Below are 20,001 nucleotides of genomic sequence, written 5' to 3'. Positions count from 1 at the left end.
ATGTGAAATTGCAAGTTTCTAAATGAGACCTATATTCAGTCTAAATAAAAATGATTAGCTTAATCAAATTTTTGCTTTTGTTTAATACATTGTGGCATTTACAGCTTTAGGCAGATAGTGCTAGAGTGGGAAGTAAGGGAGAAAGTTTTTCTTTGGTTCCATTTTTAACTTACCTCACAGTATTTACCTTATGGAGAAGTTTTGTAAGTATTTGGCATTTGATGGACTCTGTTTTATAAAATAGAGGTTCTAAGACCCAGAGAAATGAAATATATTTGTTTGTCAATGAGTATTAAGCATTTACTCTGTGCCTGGCACTGTGCTAAGATTGAGTAATAAAAGACAGCTTAGGCACTACTATTTCTACCTAATGTTCAATTCAATTTGTTCTTATTCCTAATAAGTGGAGAACTGAATCTTACATTTTGATTCTGGTAGGTGAAAAACCTTTTATGTTTCCATTTGGAGGAATATGGAAGAAGAGGCTGTTCAAGGAAGGTACTTTCTGTAGCAACCACCAGGTGTCAGCAGAGGACGTGAAACTCTTGGCAACATTTGAGATCTTGGTTGTCTTATCTCACACTAAGGTCATTTCCATTTGAACTTTTCAAAGGCAGTAGACCTCCACTGGGCCACCATCTCCCAAATAGTAATGTCAGACATTTTCTCCTGAAGACTATATCACATCCATTCCTTTACCTTGTAAAAGTTGCGTTAGTTCCTCAATCTTTCATGATTTTAAGCTTTTAATTCTTTCATGGTTAATATTTCTTACAAAGTAGAGAGGCTATTGGGGGTAGGGGTAAGGGAGTATCACCAAATTCTTGTTTCTACTGAACCCTTCTCCCCAAATATGTGGAGCCCTCTCTCACCTGATATGGGGAAAGGTGCAGGGTCTGTTCTTTTTCCTGCACAGTGAAACAATATGATGGTGGAGCTTGATGGCTCCAAATTGCATAAGGAGTTTTCAGAATATATGGAGAGAGGCCTTGGCATCTTCACTGGCCCAGCTGTTTGGTTCCTCATGCAGCATGTATCTGGTGGTGTTCACTTACAGATGTTATGGAACAGTGAACAGTGTATTGATCGACAGGGGAAATGTTGATGAGGTGGATATTGATTTGTATCATACTGGTTTTCTCCAGTTTCTCATCTGGCCTCCTCACTTGAATGGGCAGACTGGACAGGGAACTGAGGCATTTGGTATGGGGAAGAGCTCCCTTGGACACCCAGGCTTTTTTTGGCCTCATAAGCTTTTAGAAGTGGTAGCAGAGGGCTAAGTTGCTAAGCTACTAATAAACTGAAGGAGAAGCCAGTTTTGGAGCCAGAGACACAGTCAACCATTGGCTTCAGTAACTAAAGCTTCAGTGGTTGGAGAGTAGGGCATAGCATGTAGCCCCAAGTCTATTTTCTGAAGTAAGGGCCCAACTGATGCAAGGTTCTAGAGTTTAGACATGCTGTAGGGATTTCTTTTGGCCTGATCAGTAGGGTTTGACACATTGCATTAAAATTAATTCCAGGAATTATTTGGATTCTTCTGTTGTTTTATATTGACTAAAGTAATATAAATAAGGTGGTGAATCAACATGGATTCAAAAATATTTTGAACGTTTTGCTTTTGTAGAGATTTTTGTGAAAATAGTGAAAGAAAATTACCTCGTTCCCTAAAACATGTGAAATGACCTTAAAACATGCGAAATGTCCTTAAAACATCCTATGTACACACATACCCTTGAAGAGGGTAGCTGACATTACTATTGGGGTTATACCTAGCTCAGCGTCAGGTAGTGGCTCTCAGACTAGACCTAGAAAGTCTCTGAGAACTGTATTAGGATATACTTCTTAAGCAGCTTAAAAAGTTCTTTATTGTTGGCCTCACTTCCGATTAATGTAGTAACTGCATATGGGATTGTATAAGATAGATCTAATTGTACAAAATCAGTGTCTTTGCTCTATGATGGCTTTAGTTAATGGTCTTCAACATTTTCCCATTACTTTAGGGAATCCTACAGCAATTGCCAATTTGCTCATTCAAACTGGAGTTGTCATATTCAGGCCACACTGATTGTCACCTCTCTCAGCAGCAGTTTTACACTCTCTTCTCCTCCCTTCCCATTTTCAGATCACTGGGGTGATCCTGCTGGCTGTTGGAGTCTGGGGCAAACTCACTTTGGGCACCTATATCTCCCTCATTGCCGAGAACTCCACAAATGCTCCCTATGTCCTCATTGGAACTGGCACTACTATCGTTGTTTTTGGCCTGTTTGGATGCTTTGCTACATGCCGTGGTAGCCCATGGATGTTGAAACTGGTGAGTATGTCACAACATCATACTACTTTTTCAATTCCTTTTTGCAATCAATCACATGAAAGCAAAGTGGCCTTTCTTGAAGCCACAGATAAGACCTCAATATTCATTGATTCTAATTTTAGTCCAGACTCTTACATAATCCACCCTTTAATCCCTTAGAGGGAAAAACAACCCCAAACACAGCCTGGCACAAAAACAAAAACAAAAACAAAAAAACCAGTCCTGGTCCCCTGAGGTAAATGATGAGAAATCAGTTCTAATAGGCCATTTATATCCTTGTGGCAAGACGCCCTGTTCCAGTTTTGAATCCTGTCTTAGAAATCTCTTCAAGCATGTGATGTGCAGCTTTGGTGGGCAAGACAGCATCCCAAACATAAGCAGTCTTTCGTCTCCAAGTTCCCACTGTTGAAATACTTTCTGTGTCCTTGAACTTGGCTGTGGATACATGGGCACACTCTTCTGGAAACCTGTACACCCTGGTTCTATGGGAGTTGAGCTAATCCAGAGCTTCTCCACTCAACAGAGGGTTGATGCAGTGCCAACTACTGGCTACCAGGACCAGTGCTGGGTACCTTTACTCCAATAGGGCAGATAGAGCAGTGATGTTTCCCAAAGAATAAGGGCAGGCTGTTAAAAGGTTGTTACTGCAATTCTTAATTTTTTAATAGAATAGTTGCCTAAGTCTCTACTCACTGTCCATCCTCCTCATTAATAAAAGTTAATGTTAAAGGCTTTTATAGATAAAAGGTAGCAAAGTCATCTCCTAACACCTGAGAGCTCATTAGCAAAGTGTCCACCAGTACTTTGTTGTTTGTGTTTCCTCATTTAGCTCTAGGTTGTAGTAACATTTAATACCATGTAGTGATAGATGTGGGTGTAAAGGTAATTCACTCTAAAGGAACCACCTTCCAAAGTGGCACAGGTCAGTGTCTTTGTTGACAACCTCATGGAAGCCATGGTTGATTTGGGCACTTTCTCTTCTGCAGACCATGCAGGAGACATGCCCTGGCCACCACTGATTCTTTTGGGTTGGTGGCAAAACCATAGTGAAGCCATATTGAGGCACATTTGCTGCTTTCAGCTGCTACTCTATGCCAATACCCTGAGTTTCCTTCTTTTATTTCTTACAAGCACTAGGATTTGTTTCAGTCTAGTATAGTAGTCCTCAACTTTGAATGCATGATTAAATCACCTGGGCAGCAAGAGGAGAATTAACTTCAAATGCATAGTAAAGAAGGGTTGCTAAATATTCACCTGTCTAAATAATAATGGAGGAGACCTGGTCATGAGACTTGACTGATTCTGACACTGTCTAGGTGTTTAGTGGCAAGGATGTAACCTCTTTGGACATTTGTCCTCATTTATGAAAGAATAGTATTGGACTAAATCACCAAGGTTTCTTCCAGCTCAAATAGTATGAGTGAAGGGGGGAATAAGAGAGGATACATCAATGGAATAGTTATCTCTGACCTCTTCTGAAGGTGGTGCCACACCATGCTACCATTTTCTCCTAACACTTGAGAACTTGTTAGCAGATGAGCCTTTGGGGAGTACAAAAAGTTTTTATTTTTTACCTTTAAAAATTATCATTTAGTTCCTTTTACCTGCCAGATGCTATCCTGTGTGCATACTACATTTATTTCTCACCTTCTCTGAATGAAGTATAGGTTGTATTTCCATTACAGGATAAGGTCTTTGAGGTTAAATAACCTGCCAAGGTTCATACAGGTATTATACCAGTACAGAGAGCTGGTATTGGAACCCAAAAATGTCTCTTTCCAGAGACATGATAGTTTTTACTATAGTATTTTCATTTGGAGAAAACTTGAACCCTACCATCTGTATTTAGCACAAGCTCTTCCCAATAGACTTTTGCTAAGGCCTTGTGAAGGAGGAGGAGCTGTTCTCTGGAAGGTTCTGGTAGCAGGGAAATTCCAAGAGACAGGATATTGCTGATCTTGCTGATGAGAGAGGAAGTAACTTGATTAAGTGTCAGTCTAGAATTTTACAGTCCTCATGTAACCTCATTAATTGCAAAACAACTGAAAATAACTTTTCACTTTATGGGGCCTATGGAAGCTGCCTCTTTCCTAAGAGTTTCACCACAGAAAGACTAGGGCTCAAACTTAGGAGGAGTTCTGGTGGAGTCTAGGCCTGGTGTGAGAGTCTCCCTAGAGTAAAATATGCTTCTAATTGCATTTTGTACCAAGTAAAAAAAGAGAAGTTGTTTGCACAGGGCATTCTATTCATAACTGTGTGCTTTATATTTTAGTTGCTGTACTTTAAGTGTGTAGAGACTTTTTTAATATTTCAAATGAAACTGGCATTTTAAGCCAGTACTTCTTCCTTTTAATATATGTGTCACTAGCTGAGAAAAATAATTTATGATCTTGTGTATATATTTATACTTTACAGGACATGTGTACACATTACAAGTAAGTCATATGGCCATGTGCAGTCTATCTAAATTCCACAGCATCATCTAGGGCCATTCCAAGTATTGAGGGATTTTATATAGTTTGAGACGAGAAGCATATTGTAAGACATATGCCTTGTAGGAAAGGAATCAATTCTCTCCTTTCATCTGCTTTTCAAAGTCACAAAAATGGAAACCGTTAATGTCTTGTAACTACCATGTAATATCCCTGAAATTAGGCATGCACATGCACACTCACAAAATCAACTTGGAAAGTACAGGAAGCATGAAATGAGAAAGAAGCATTAAGGGTTTTAGGTGCCTGCAAACGTTGTTAGTCAGTAGTGTAGCATATTGGCTTTTTAAAAGGCTATTAACTCCACGTACTGTGCAGAACAAGAAAGATAGGTAGGTAGCCTATTGGCCATTGTTGTATATGCTGCATTCGAGTTTGACCACCATATTAAGGAAGGGAGGTCAACCTGTGCACATTCTGATTTTTCTGTAAGTATGGGAGGGATACAATTCCAAAGGGAGAGGTTTTGAAGCCATTTCATATGAGACCTACTTAAGGAAACTGGAGTAGTGTGCCTGAATGGAAAAAAGCAGGGTTGCATCATGGCTGTGTTTGCCCATATAAGGGCCTGTTGTATAGAAGAGAGGGCTGGTTCTTATATCTCCTGAAAGCAGATTCAACACCAGTGAGTGGAAGTTACAGGTTGGCAGACTGTGGCCAAGAGAAAGGAAGTCTTTCCAGCAGTTGAAACAGTTTGAAAACTAAATGAACTACAAGGGGTGGGTAGGTAGAGCTGGGTTTTCAGATGCTAGATGAAGGTGCAGGCAGATGCCAAATGACCATAAAGAGGAAGGTGGTATGCAGGACTCCCAGACAGGGTGGAACTGTGTCCTATGACCTCCAGAGTGACCTTCCAGGGAAGGAGTTGGGGATGGGAACTGCCTGTGACGTGTGGTGTTAAACTTGTGTGGCATTAGACTAGCTCAAGGATTCTATCATTAAAAATAATGGATACCTTAAGTTGTAGAAAGCCCTTTTAGATTTCTCTTGGTCAACCTGAGCTGACAGGCATGATACTAGTCCCAAAATGTTTCCTCCTATTAAACAGACATATTCCTATATTGGGGCTCATGTGGGTAAATCTGGAGAAGAGTATTTTTAAACATTTCCTAAGCTTTGTCTAGGAAAAGGGTGGGTTTGTCTAATTCTCCCTGACAAGAAGCACTTTTCATAATCTTGACATATTTGACTTTGTTCCTGCCCACTTGATTTTCAGTATGCCATGTTTCTGTCCTTGGTGTTCCTGGCTGAGCTCGTAGCTGGCATTTCAGGGTTTGTGTTTCGTCATGAGGTGAGTATATACAAAGTGGATCACTTAGTTAAAGAGTCTTTGGGAGGAGGAAATTTGAAATCTCTTAAAATGTGTATAGGGCACATACACCACTGGAGTTGGCATCTCCAGTGGTATTGCTATTTTCCAAATATCACATACTATGGGCTGAAATGCCAATAAATTTCTAAATGCAGGAATTTAGCCAAACTAAAAAACTTAGTTGTTGATCCTCACTCTGTTTCTTTATATAGTTACTAGTGTCCCAGTGCATGGATCTGTGCACATTGAAAGGAAATTAATTAGAAGAAATATTTTAATATCGCTAATCGCCCTTTCTTTATAATAGAAGTGTCAACCAAATTCATGATCGACAATGACAGATCGAAACACACATGTGCGATTGGCACCAGTGAGAGCTTTACTAGTATATGTATCATGCATGTACGAGTCAATGTTTATTTTTAAATTGCCAGTGCATGTCATATGTACTGGCCGGTTGGTCATTTGGATGGACAGTCGGTCATTTAGCCATATATATATATATATATATATATATATATATATATATATATATATATATAATTATTCTCCACCTTGTTTTAAAGCAATTACCTTCAATATAGATTAAATACTCCTTTTAAGATAGCTATGTCAGCAATGCACAAGTGTATATCTATATAACGATTTCTGAGACTATGAAGGCAAGCCAAACTAGTTGTGTCCCTAAGGCAAAGTGCTAGATTTCCCCAAAGCAGCCTGTGCTCTCTTCTCTCCTCCCCAGAGCCCCTTTGGGCCACCCCTGCCACTTGGGTGTAAAATCTACATCCCAGTAATGAGGAGCCCTGCTGTTATGCCTGGTAGTGAGGGAAAAGGAAAAAAGATAGTAATGATCCCAAACCCCTACAGCTCTTTGTTTTTAATTTATATGTAAAATTTTAGATTTCTAAAGCTATTCCTCCTGGTCTTCCATAGATCAAGGATACCTTCCTGAGGACTTACATGGATGCCATGCAGAATTACAATGGCAATGATGAGAGGAGCCAGGCAGTGGACCATGTGCAGCGCAGTGTAAGTTCCAGGGAAGGAGTTGGGGCTGGGAACTGCCTGTGAGGTGTGGCATTAGACTTGTGTGCTGCTGCTGATTCCTGTTCTCAAACTTTTGATCACATTCAATTTCCAAGGGTTAGGGTATTTTCCCAGGGTCCAGTTATCCAGGTAATTACTGTCAAGAAGCATCACTGGCTCTGTTTTTATTTTTTTATTATTATTATTTTAATAAGGATTGTGAGGATCCCAAGGAAAGCAAGTTTGACCTTAAAATCTGAAGCCTTGGAAAGGAGGTAGGCAGTGAGTGTAAGACAGCCTTTCTTAGAGTTGGCTCCCAAAGGTTGGCATTCTGGAAGTGGTATCTTTACTCTGGGTGAAGAACTTGAGTAAACTACCTTCACAGGCTTTTGCAGCATACTGGGGATAGAGTGGACCAAGAAGAAACTGAGGGTCTGTCAGGTATATGAATGGCCCAGACAGCCTGGTGCTTTACAAAGCATAGTAGGAAAATAGAAGTTTCCTGCCTACAGACACTCAGCAGGGCAGGTGCTGGTGCTGAAGCCTGATGCCCATGAGGATCACCTGGGGACTTTTTTGGTATTAGGGTGTTTTTATGTACTTCAGAGGCATTTTAATATGGGGGATAATTTATTTGATGAAATTTCAAACTTATCAAAAATATGCCTTTTACCCAGATTCACTAATTAATTATATTTTACCCCATGTGCTTTAATATTCCCTATGTCCCTCCCCAGTTGTGAAGGGTCAAATAGTGACTATTTGAGGCTTTGAGGGCCATGCAGTCTCTGTCACAAGTACTCTGCCTCTGTAGCACAAAAGCAACCATAGTTAACACGTAAACAAAGAGACCTGGCTGTGTTCCAATAAAACTTGATTTATGAAACCAGGCAGCTGGTGGGCTATAGTTTAGCAACACCAACTCTCTTTCTACCTCTATGTGCATCTCCCCTCCCCCCCAAAAAAAACATTTATTTACTTATTAGTATAGATCATTTGAAGAGCTTTTTAAAACCATTTTTGCCTTGGCTTTCCCATCAGCGGTCCTGATTGAGTTGATCTATATACCTTTAACAGCACCCAGCTGACACAGGTGATTTTGATGCATAACCAGGCCACTGCTTTGATTTAAGGAGGTCATAAGAACACCAACATGACCCATCATTTAGAACTTTCTTCTTTGAGTTCAAATGGGCTTCCCAGAGAGAACAATTGTTAGTGGAGCTTCAACTCATCTTTACCCACCAAAGCTGTGCCTGTTGACTCAGAGGCTAGGCCCATGTTTCTCTTTTAAAAGTTACAGGGTGGTGAGTGAGGAGATCACACAGTCTTTGATCTGCCACACTTTGATTCTTTTCCTTTCCCTGTTAACAGCTGAGCTGCTGTGGTGTGCAGAACTATACCAACTGGAGCACCAGCCCCTACTTTCCAGAGCATGGCATCCCCCCAAGTTGCTGCATGAATGACACCGATTGTAATCCCCAGGATCTGCACAATCTGACTGTGGCCTCCACCAAAGTTTACCAGAAGGTACTTGCTTCCTTTCAGTCCTGATGGGACAAGTGGTGAATGTTTGGGGAGGTCATTTTTGTTTTTGTGAGATTATGACAAGTAGGTAAGAAATGGTAGTCTAGGAAGGAGTCAAGAATCTGCCTTTGTGGTCCTTTATTGCCTGGAAGAGGTACTTGAGGCTGCCCACTTCTAAGGAGAAAGCTGTAACTCAGTTCAGCTCCACATTCCTCACCCAGCAAGAATCTACCATGCATGGTTAGGAAGGTTTAGCAAGTGGTTTCTGTTAAACCTGATGCTGATGTCAGACAGGGAATGCTGGCTTTCTTCTTTCTGGGTGTCTTTTTTCTGCTTAATATATCTGCTAAACATGAAATCATTTACAGCTGGGTGTCAGTCCTTAGCAGGAAGGGGGAGTAGAGTTGACAGACAGCATCTGTTTCTGCTAGGAGGGTGGCCTTTGTTTTAGGGAGTTCACTGTCATAGGAAAAGAAATAAACAACTCTAATCCAACTCACTGTCAACATCCTGACTCCAAAAGAAATTAGAGAGGAAAAAACTGGCTAAAAGATATTTAAAAGTTAGTATGTAGTGGAATTGAGGAATATGAAATTTCAGTAGTCAGAAAAGGAATATCAATTCTTTATTCTGTTTACATAGACTATGTTAAAGATAAGGTACAAATGCATGTGAAGGCCATCTATATTCTTAAATGTTTAGAGAAGTGCCAGATAGAAAATATAGTTTGGTAAACAAGAGGGAGAATAAAACCCTACTATTGAGTTTACTTGTGGGTATGTGGCCATCAGGTAAATTTTCTTTTCTTAGATAAAATTCTATCCTTTTAAAGTCTTCAAAATTCTATGTGATCTGGGTCCACTACTGAATAATTCATAGGAGATAACATTTTCTCAGGATCAGAATGTTAAGATATTGGTTTCTGTATTTTACCCATTTAATGTTGGTATTTATTGCATAAAAATTGCAAGGCATTGTTGCCATTCTAGAAGCTTGGTTCGTCATGCTGGGCTTATGACTTTGCTATTGGATTGGGGAGGTAACATGTTCAGTACTGACAGCTTCTTGTCTTGGATAAGAGGACATCTGTTCCTACTGAAATTTTCTTATGAACCTAAAGTTTGAAGCCCATTTGCCTCTCATCAGTAAGATAATCTCTGCTTTTTTTCATGGACATCCCCACTAAGCACCCATACATGTCAGTATGCTGCCATTTTTTGAAATGCCACCTTACTTAGCACAAGGTGGCTGCTCTGATTTATAAAAGGCAAGAAGAGCTTTGTGGCAGGGAGATATTGGTGTACCAGAGCCTCAGGAAGTCATTTGTAGAAGCAGAAACCTCAACCTTTGATAAAAGTATTTTTTATACCCAAACTTCCTCTTCTTTTGTGCAAGTTGAGGGTCTAGAAGTCCAGATCATAGGGTCTGGAGTCAGACTCCAGGTTAAATTCTGGCTCAGCCACTTGCTGGTCATACAATGTTAATAAGTTACTTAACCTTTCTCAGTCTTGTTCCTCATCTGTAAAATGGGTATAATAATAGTTCCTGCCCCTTAGGATTGATAGGAAGATTGAAGAAGATAAAGTATCTAAAGCATGGTGCCTGGCACAGAGTAAGGACACAGTAAACGTTAACTGTAATATTAACTATTACCTATAATATAGTAAATGTCATGACAATGATGAAGTTTTTCTTCCACTCTACCACATTGTGGCTTCCATTAAAAATGACACAGCCAGTCCTCATAGGAAGGATCACATAAAGATGACTCTAGCTCTTATCTGACAACCTGAGAAACCTACCTTGTACAAATAACTGTGAGAGAGCAGGAAGGAGCTGAGAACAGTTAAGCAGGATATTTATTGTTTTGTTTGGGAGACAGATTTTATTTTGGTTTTGTTAGCAGGATCATGGCATGTCTGCAGGTTCAGTTGGCCAAAAGTATTGGCTGAGTTCTTCCTCCATAGGAATTCCTTAATATATTTTAAAAATATGTTTTTGTTGATTTTAGAGAGAGAGGAAGGGAGAAGGAAAAAGACAGAGAGAAACATTGATCAGCTGCCTCCTGCACACACCCTGCTGGGGGTAAAGCCTGCAACCCAGGCATGTGCCCTGACCAGGAATCAAACTGGTGACCTCTCTAAGTATGGGATCAGCCAGAAAAATCTTTGCCAAATTATTTTGCAGAGTAAAATAATAACCCACCTCACTTCTCTCTAGTTTTTTTTTAATTGGGTTTGTATTTCCATATTTTGAGCCGACCTAGTACCAGTGCTGATGTGAATTTAATTCCTCTACCAGATCATTGACCATCGCTGTGGGGAGAAGCCACAATAATAATGGCCAGCATAGCAAAACACTGTCTTAGCTACTATCATTTGGGAAATGGTTAGAATATTCACTACCCTTCTCATTTTGAATTCTTCCTATCTAAAACTGCTCTCCTTTTCACTGTCGTTTGAAAAATAGTGTGATTATATAGTTTCACTAGTAAAAATGAAATTAGCAAGCAAGCCACTACTATAAAGAGAGAATCAAATTTCAAAACTCCCCATGGCAACAATGTATTTCCTTTCCCACCCCTGCCCTGGCCTTCAAATTTATGTCAGGTAACTAAGGAGTATAGTTTGTCCATTGCATTAAAAACATGTGTCAAAGCACTGCTGCTAAGTTAATGCATCGTTTTCTCTGCAAACAGACTGTGAATACATAAAATACCACTTATTAGAAGACACAGGCTTGGCAGAATTTTTACAGGCTATGAAAAATGTTAAATGGTTAAATTTTTAATTTAAAAATGGGAGACACTGTTCTTTTTTTTACATGTTATGACAATTTAGTGTGCCTTTCTTGATAAACAAGAGTCCCTTTTACTCTGTTATAAAATTAATGTCTTGATTTTTCACAGACTTTATACATTCCAATTGAAGCTCTTTTACAGAAAACTAGAAAATGACCAAGTCTTCCAAAAAGCTGAATATGTCAGAAGTCTCTCCCTCCTTTCTCTCTCCCTTCTTCTTCCCTCTCTCCCTCTTACTTCCACCTCCTTCTCCCTCCCTGCTGTTTGACTTGTGAGGCTTTTAACAGGAAGGGTGAGTTTTTGCCTCTGCATTATGGGTGCTATACATTTGGTGTCTCCTATCTGTATTAGATCGATAAAATGTAATCCAGTATGTTCAAGGAAAATTCCCTTCATTTTATGGGTAAGGATGTTGATATCAGAAAGGAAAAGTGACTTGTTCAAGGGCATATAGTAAATTTGTAGGAAAGACTCTAGAACTTAGGTTTTCCCCATTTAAAAAAAAAACAAATATAATAGTCTTTTTAGGAAGAATCCTAAAATGCCATAAAGTTGGCAGGCATTCAATCACCTCTCTCTGACCAGATGATTTCACTTTATCTGAGATTTTTCCATTTGTTGTTAAAGTACTATTAACTATGATTATGATTCTGAGTCTTCCTGTTCAAGGATGTGAAATGCCTTTTCATCTGTTCAAGTTTACTTCTGTGTCTCTATAGTGTTTGCTTCATAGGTCTTACAGTTTCATTGCTAAATTTAATTCTACTACTGAGATATTTGCCAATGAATATATAGTTAACCCTTGAACAACAGGGGTTTAACTAATTGTGCAGGTCTGCATATATACTGATTTCCGTCCCCCCCCCCCCCAATAAATTCATGTACTATTTTCAACCATGGTTGGGAGTCCGTGGGTACAGAGGGCCAATTGTATGCATTGATCTAAGCCATTTTATATAGGGGACTTGAGCACCCTCGGATTGTGGTGTCTGCAGGGATTCCTGGAACCAAAACCCCTGAGAATACTGAGGATCAATTTAAGTTTTGGGGGAGTCAAAGTTATATATGGGTTTTTATGCAGGGGTTGGCACCCCAACCACTGTGTTGTTCAAGGGTCAACACTATATATATATATATATATATATATATATATATATATATATATATATATATAATTTACTTTAAAATAACTCAAGGGATGAGAGGTTTAAATGAAACAAGATTAGTCATATGTTAATTGTGATGTTAGAGAAAGGTTCACTTGGGGGCTCCTTGTACTACTCTGTATATATTTTTGTATGTTTAAAATTTTTCGTTATTTTTTAAGTGTAAAAAGAATGCTGGTAAGTTCCTAGGGTGAATTAAAAAGGTTAACACGGTCCAGTCTGGCCTGGATAAAACATGACTCTGAGACTGTCTCTCTCTGTTTCCAGGGTTGTTATGATCTGGTGACCAGTTTCATGGAGACTAACATGGGAATCATTGCTGGAGTGGCTTTTGGAATTGCATTCTCCCAGGTAGCCTAGATAATTGTGTGATCCAGTCAAGCCTTTTCCCCGTCTCCTGCTCTCCTTTCCCTCCCTGGTCTCCAGACTCTGCCTGCCTCTCTGTGTCTTGGGAAAGGCTGATAGATGGGGTCAGAGCTCCATGCTCATTAGTCCTTAGGTCATCTGTTTATTGATTTTCCTTTTTCAACTTAAATGAAGTTTTGCCATCAAGGGAATATTGGTTACAGTTCAATTAATGACTAGCTCCAGAAAAACAACTTGCTTCTTCTGTAGGTCAAATGGAGGTTAACTGAACAAAATGCTGGCTTAATTGGAGCATAAACAACTCCAAACATCAAATGGCTGATCTGGATTGGGGGGAAGCCTTTTTTTCCTGCTTGGCCTATCACTTTTCTGTTCTTAATTCCTAGATTATGCATGAGGTCTCTCCCTTAAAAGAAAACCTAAATTTAACCAACTTCATTTTGTGATTATTATTTTAATCTCTAGGTTTGACTATTATTTCTAAAGAGGAAACCAAATTTCTGTATATTACATTTTATATTCCTTTATTGCTACCCAGCCTCTAAAAACCAGTTCGAGAGGTAATTATGCAAACTAAAGATGGAACAAGATTAAGCTAAATCTAAAATTTTGTCCATCACCACCAGGCAGTATACTGTCCCACAAGCTTCTGATCTCCTGGCTGAATAATATACTGTTGCTATAATATTACTGTGGGTAGAAAGATTGACATATATACTTAAATAAAACCTTTATGTTTTACTTAGAATTTTTTCAGACCAATAGATCATTTTTCCAACAAAGTCTAATTATTGTTATCTCAGTAATGTGTCCACAGCTCTAATTTCACCTGCCTGAATTCTATATTGGCTCTCTCAGACTATAATTACTTTTCCCCCACTCCTCTGTACTTTCCTTCCTGCTAAGGAGAACAGATGCACTTTGATCTTATTCAAGTCTAAAACTTTTTATTACAATATGACATATGCAGAAAAGTGCATAACTTAAAAGTATACAATTTAATAAGTTATCATGAGATGAACATATTTATGTGACTGTCAGATCCAGGAATTGAACATTAGCCTGATAGTTTTTGAAAATAGATGGCTTTGCCTTAGATAAGTCAAAAAGTTTTGTTCCAAGCAGGTTCAAAAAACCTGTGTGACGTTTCATTTCACAAGAGCATGTGGGCTCAGCCAATAGGAGTGTGTCATTCTTGTGACAGTTCCAAAATTCATTGACCATTGGTTTGCTTTTTGAAACTCATGAAGTGAGTTAAATCTCAATACACCCACACAGAGACAAACCAGAGTGTTGTCACAAACAGGGCCAATTAACTCAGTCTCCAGAGACATTTCAGAGGAAATTGTTGCCCTGAACTTTCTTCTGGTTGCTATCATATTTCAGTAATAACATCTCAGTAACATATCTATAATGGCCAAAGGGGCATTTTAGAGGATCCCAAACAATGTGTTTGATGCAGATGTACAAGATGCACTTGACAGTTTGCACATACAGTTTACTTTTCACATGTATGTGCAGCGACAGGTTCATACCCACCTACAGGACAGACTTTTTCTGGGCATTTGAGGAGAACTGTCCCTTTGGAGGTAGGAATATGCTGAAGTCCCCACTAATGGCTATCCTAGAACCATAAAGGGACATGATGCCAGTAGTCTGCATGGGGAGAAGAGAGCCTCAAAGAGCCTGGAATCTCATGTATGAAACATCATCCAAGAATATACACATGTGGCCATGAGTGAGTGAAGTGACAATCCTATTTTCATTAGTGAGGTGACCCAAGTCATAAAGAACCTGATTTGTGCTTATACAAGTGGTTACCTGGCCTGCTGAGCATTAATCTCTCTGTGCTACCTTGAAGAAATCCCTTATGTGGAATTGCTGAGTTTTCTCTGTGTCCCTATGAGGCAGTAAGAGAGGGGATTTGGCTCCATGGAACCCCAAAACAGAAACTATCTGTAGAGAGTTTAGGTCTCATGAGGTAACACATAGTTATTGGGATAAGAGAACAAAAAACACAAAGCCCAGTGACTTTGCAAAGTCAGTACCAATCACTCGCTTGGCCAGGCAGATGCAGTGGTGAAGAGACCTGAGTCTTGTTATGCTCAGCTTGCAGCAGGGAGAGGAATAGCCATGACTGTCTTTTATTAGCCAGATGTGCTAGAAACTGCAGCTTTGAATGGTTCCAGTAGCCTCAGAGTTCCTGTCAGCTGAAGTGGAATTCCAGATGCCAGTAGATCTAGGCCCTCTCTGGGACAATGGTGGCCACTACAAGCCGTACTGATTCTGGTCAATGACCTAGAACCAAACCTTTAGCCACACATGTTCAAAAATTGTAGGACACATGTCACAGTGATATTTAGCAAATGTTAGCTTATCTCTTGCTAGTAGCTTTAGTATAATAAAGTGAGCTCTACTGAGTAGAGGCTTCAGACAGACCAAAGTATATAGTAAAGAACAGAACTCTCTTTATCTTTTCATGTTTCCTCACCTGCCCTCCTCCTCCTCCTTGTCCTTTTCCTCACTTGCTCTTGTGACCTCCATGCTATCATCTATTGGAACAAACTGGATTTGTACATCTGTTGTCTCAGAAATTAAAGATGGTATAAAGTAAAAAGAAAACTAAGCTGAGTCTAGGCTTAAATAGAATGTGCAAGAACTCTGGCCCTGTTAACTAATTTAAAGCAGACCTTTTATACTTCTCTCCTACTGCCTTTGCCCTCTCAAGGAAAAGCCCATTTGCCTGGAATTGATATGCAGGTCCTGCTTCCCTATAAATTTATAGCAAGAGGTTGAGTGTGTTTTCATAGGGTTTGAATGGCTTGCTTGAGATTGGGCATCTACTATAGATCCAGGTTTACAATTCTGACCTCTGCACCTGGTCTGCTCTATTAAGCATTTAGGCCAAAGTTCACCCTTGTTCTTGCCTCAGCACCTAAAGGGTACTTATTCTGTGCTTTTATAATGAAAGGGTTTGAATCTGTGGAATTGGAAGGAAAAAGATACTCATAAAAAAAAATAGGTCCTCCTACCCATCCATCCCCTGACCTTCACCACTGTAGAGCCTCCCCCAGAGCTCACAGGCTTCTGGGATGATTCATTATTGGCTGGGATTTTTTTTTTTCTGGGACTTGTTTACCTTTTCTGTGTAGAGGGCAAGACAAAGCTGTGATAGCCTTGATAAGACATGGCCCCAAAAAGGCTAACAGAACTATTTACTCATGCCCTTAGTATTTTCAGGGCCTCAGATGGTCCCTAACAACATTTATACCGTTTCATTTCTAGCCAGATTCCTTGGCACTTTCCTAAAGTCATGAAAGTTTTACTTAGTTTTCCAGTTAAGTAATTAAAATAAAATCTCCACAGGCATTATAGGGATCTAATTTTTTTTTATCTATTACTTGTCACTTTCTTGTTAAGCAGGTTGCCTTTACAACTCTATGATGGCAGAGGAAGACACCCTTGCCCTGTTGCCTTTGACATCTCTTGTCATTGCTGACAGGCCCTACAACTCTCTTAGCCTCTCTTCCTATTATCTGGTTTCTCAGTTGTTGAAGCAGTAGGACCTCCTTGAGGTTTTAACAACTTAAAAGAAAAGAAAATACATACTGACAAGGCAGGTAGTAGTAAAATTAAAATAAAGTGTTATTTCAAAAAATTGGATGGGTACTAAGTACAAAGTCTTAGTCAATCAAATATAAATAAGCTGATCTATAACTGCCTAAACTATATAGGATTAGATATTTCACCAGCCACAGGCAGGGTGAATGGTAGCTCTGAGGTCTGTCCTGAGGAGTTTTCAGTGTAACAAACTCTTCAGGAGAACAGAGTTCAGGTGTTGCCCTGACCAAGAATGGGACCCAGTTTGGCCGCAGGTGTTACACCTGTAAGATAAGGGTGACTAAATGGACTAAATGACTAGTTCTCTCACCTGCAATGCTTGTTAAGACACCAAATTGCTAGGCCTTACTCACAGTGTCTAATTCAGTAGGCCTGGAGCAGGGCCCGAGAATTAGCATTTCTAACATGACCCTAGGTGATGTTGATGCTTCTGGTCTTGAGGCCACACTTGGAGTGACACTGTTCCCAATTTTCTCTAAAGGTCATTCCCAACTCTGATCCAATAAAATATAGCAAACTGCTTAAGGAGAAGGGACTCAATTTGGCTAAGAGAAGCTGCAGCCTCTAAATTCAAGTGTACATTTGTGCTCCTGTGTAAAGCATGCTAATCCTCCAGAGTCACGAAAGATAATTTTGGTTTCCAGCGAGCTGAACAGATGTGCTTAAGGATGTCTTCATAATGTCACAACAGCTTTTATCAGATCTATCTATGCTACAGTTTAAGTCAAGGCACAAACACAGGTAGATGATTGAGGTCCTCTGAGGAGGTAGAGATACGCTGATATTGGTTATTCAGGTGGCCCTTAGATGTAGGACTCATTTATGCCTAAGATATCTACATGGTTGAGAGACAAAGATAAATTAAAGCCCCCCTTTCCTATTTCTCCTTCACCCCCATCCCCCAGCTTCTAACAAGCCATGACTTTATTACTTCTTCACTGGCAAACTTATCTGGTCAAGAATAGCATCTCATTGTCTCAAGGGAAGAACTATAATTTGGTCAGCTGGGTATGGCTGGGGTATCATACTATGTTGAAATATCTTCCAATGCATGTGCTTATGGTTTTGAATTTAATTGGGGCATTAAAAGATATCTCTCCTAATTCTGTGGTACTTATTTTTTTCATTACTCTTATAACATATAAACACATTTTAATACTACTTATGTGTCAGAAGTTGTTTTTATTTATTTTTAAATTATTTTTATTGATTTTAGAGAGGAAGGGAGAGGGAGAAAGTGATAGAAATGTCAATGATAAGAGATAATCATCGATCAGCTGCCCCCGGCATGCCCCTATTGGGGATTGAGCCTGCAACCCAGGCATGTGCCCTTGACTGGAATCTAACCTGGGACCCTTCAGTCTGCAGGCTTATGCTCTATCCACTGAACCAAACTGGCTGGGACTCAAAAGTTGCTTTTAAATGGCCAGAGTGAACTAGAACCTGTGGCCAGTTCAAGAACCTATAGCTATCCTCTATCAGCAGTTAAACACTCTAAGTCTTAGATCCCACAGATGGAATCAGGTTTGATCATTTTCTCTAGTGCCCTTTCCCCATTCATGTACAAAAGCACTCAGTTGTCTAAAATATATTTGGGGGGATGTCAAAGCACGGTGTAGTTCAGTGGCTTAAGATTCCTGTTCTCATTTTTCCTCTTGGCAATAGCTGATTGGCATGCTGCTGGCCTGCTGTCTTTCCCGGTTCATCACGGCCAACCAGTATGAGATGGTGTAAGGAGAAGGTGAGTGGCAGTGGGGAGTGTTTAATTTCAGGTTTCTCCCTTTGGGACACATACTACTTTTCAAAGCACAAGGGTACTATCCAGCCACTTAACTACCTGATCTTGGTGGCACTGGTCCATCTGACAAAACCTCATTTCTGTGGTGGTGCTAGGAAGGAGATGTGATCACCACTATTGTGGAAAATGTATCAATACTCTTTTCAGATTGTTACCTTATTTTAAATCCTTATTAATGGTGAGTCACTCACATGTTTTAATCTCTCTCGTAGTCTTTCAAGAACGATGGAATAAGAGACCCGATTTAATAAAGGAACTGCAGCAATCCTTGAAAGACTTCTAAAGAATGTTAGAGCACAGTACATATTACACTTGCCCTATTCCCCTAACTTTGTACCCCGTGTGCAACTGATACTCCCACACAGTCTCTACCCTGCCTTTCAACCTAAACCATGTGTAGTGTTCCATTTTGTGAAGCCCTGTTGTGCCAGAGTATAGCCAGATTCCCTGCATCTAGTCCTAGTGGAGCCCACCCAAGGCTCCTCCATCTGTACTTGGTCTAACTGCAACTCATCATAGGTGACTGGTTATCACTCCATCACTGGCTGCCTGGGCCCTGCATGTTTTTGGGAGGCTCCTGTTAACTCTTCATTAAGATTGATAAATGTCACACCCGTTGATATAGATAAACAGCTATCTGTTCTTTTGGCTTAATTTCCTATAGTTTGGTTATCCCTTTACTAAGGCTCTTTCTTACTTTCTCCAGGCTGCCTAGAACATGTAAAGAGATACATCAGTAATTGTTTATGAGGGGGGAAAGGCATGAAGGAATTGTTGAGCTTTAGGTGGTCACCTTGCTCATTATTATTACATGCCTGGGTATATATATAGACAGTTTAGTGCACCTATACCTCTCATTTGAAACCTGTATTAAAAAGCTGAATTGTTGCTTCACATAAAGGAAATATTACTTCTGCTTTTCTCCAATTAATTGCTATTGTGTTATTTTACTTCTTTCTGTACTTTTCCTTTGCATTGATATTATAGACATTGAGGACATCATCAAATCAATTAAAAAATGAGTGTGAAGGGGGAACAAATGTCAAAATATTTTTAAAAGATCTTTAAAAATAATGCCTCTAGCATGCCAACAAGAATGCATTGATATTGTGAACATTTGTGATACATGTATTAATAAATAGAGTCACTACAAATTACTGTGTTCTGGTTTTGTTCTTTGGTTATTACAGAAATTTTAAACACATATTTCTTATTCCATCTTGTTACACGCTGACACACCCCTCCATAAATGCTTCCATCAATCTTACCACACCATAATAGCATCAGGCAGTGTAAAAGTTGAAGAGTTAGATTTTTTTAATGGGAATTTTAGAAATTTACATCATTTATCATGAACAGAATAAATTGTTGACTACAAAAATAGAACTTTCAGCAGAGGTTTTAAAAGTCTGAATATCTTTGTTTAGGAAAAGGAAATGAGCATTTATTCTTTCGTTCATTGTTTCTAATGAGCATGTATTCTAATGAGCACAGTACATATTACACTTTCATCTCTGGATTGAATGCACTTAATCTAAGGAAGAGATGACATCACACAACACCATTTAGTGCTCCCAATACA

At 39.5% G+C, this 20,001-nt stretch overlaps 1 protein-coding gene across 1 annotated transcript in view; it reads left to right on the top strand.

Annotated features, from left to right (window-relative positions):
- Positions 1-19,566, top strand: part of TSPAN7 (tetraspanin 7) — a 92,682-nt gene extending 73,116 nt beyond the window's left edge. The window contains exons 2-8 of the mRNA XM_079765779.1: positions 2,123-2,311; positions 6,020-6,094; positions 7,049-7,144; positions 8,516-8,671; positions 12,902-12,985; positions 18,287-18,362; positions 18,632-19,566. Of these exons, the coding sequence (XP_079621905.1) occupies positions 2,123-2,311; positions 6,020-6,094; positions 7,049-7,144; positions 8,516-8,671; positions 12,902-12,985; positions 18,287-18,355 (669 nt within the window). The 3' untranslated portion in view covers positions 18,356-18,362; positions 18,632-19,566. The remainder of the gene's footprint in view (positions 1-2,122; positions 2,312-6,019; positions 6,095-7,048; positions 7,145-8,515; positions 8,672-12,901; positions 12,986-18,286; positions 18,363-18,631) is intronic.
- Positions 19,567-20,001: the final 435 nt, after the last annotated feature.

Source organism: Cnephaeus nilssonii, assembly GCF_951640355.1.
Source record: "Cnephaeus nilssonii genome assembly, chromosome: X".
NCBI classification, from domain to species: Eukaryota; Metazoa; Chordata; class Mammalia; order Chiroptera; family Vespertilionidae; genus Cnephaeus; species Cnephaeus nilssonii.
This window is presented reverse-complemented; position numbering and strand designations above follow the sequence as displayed.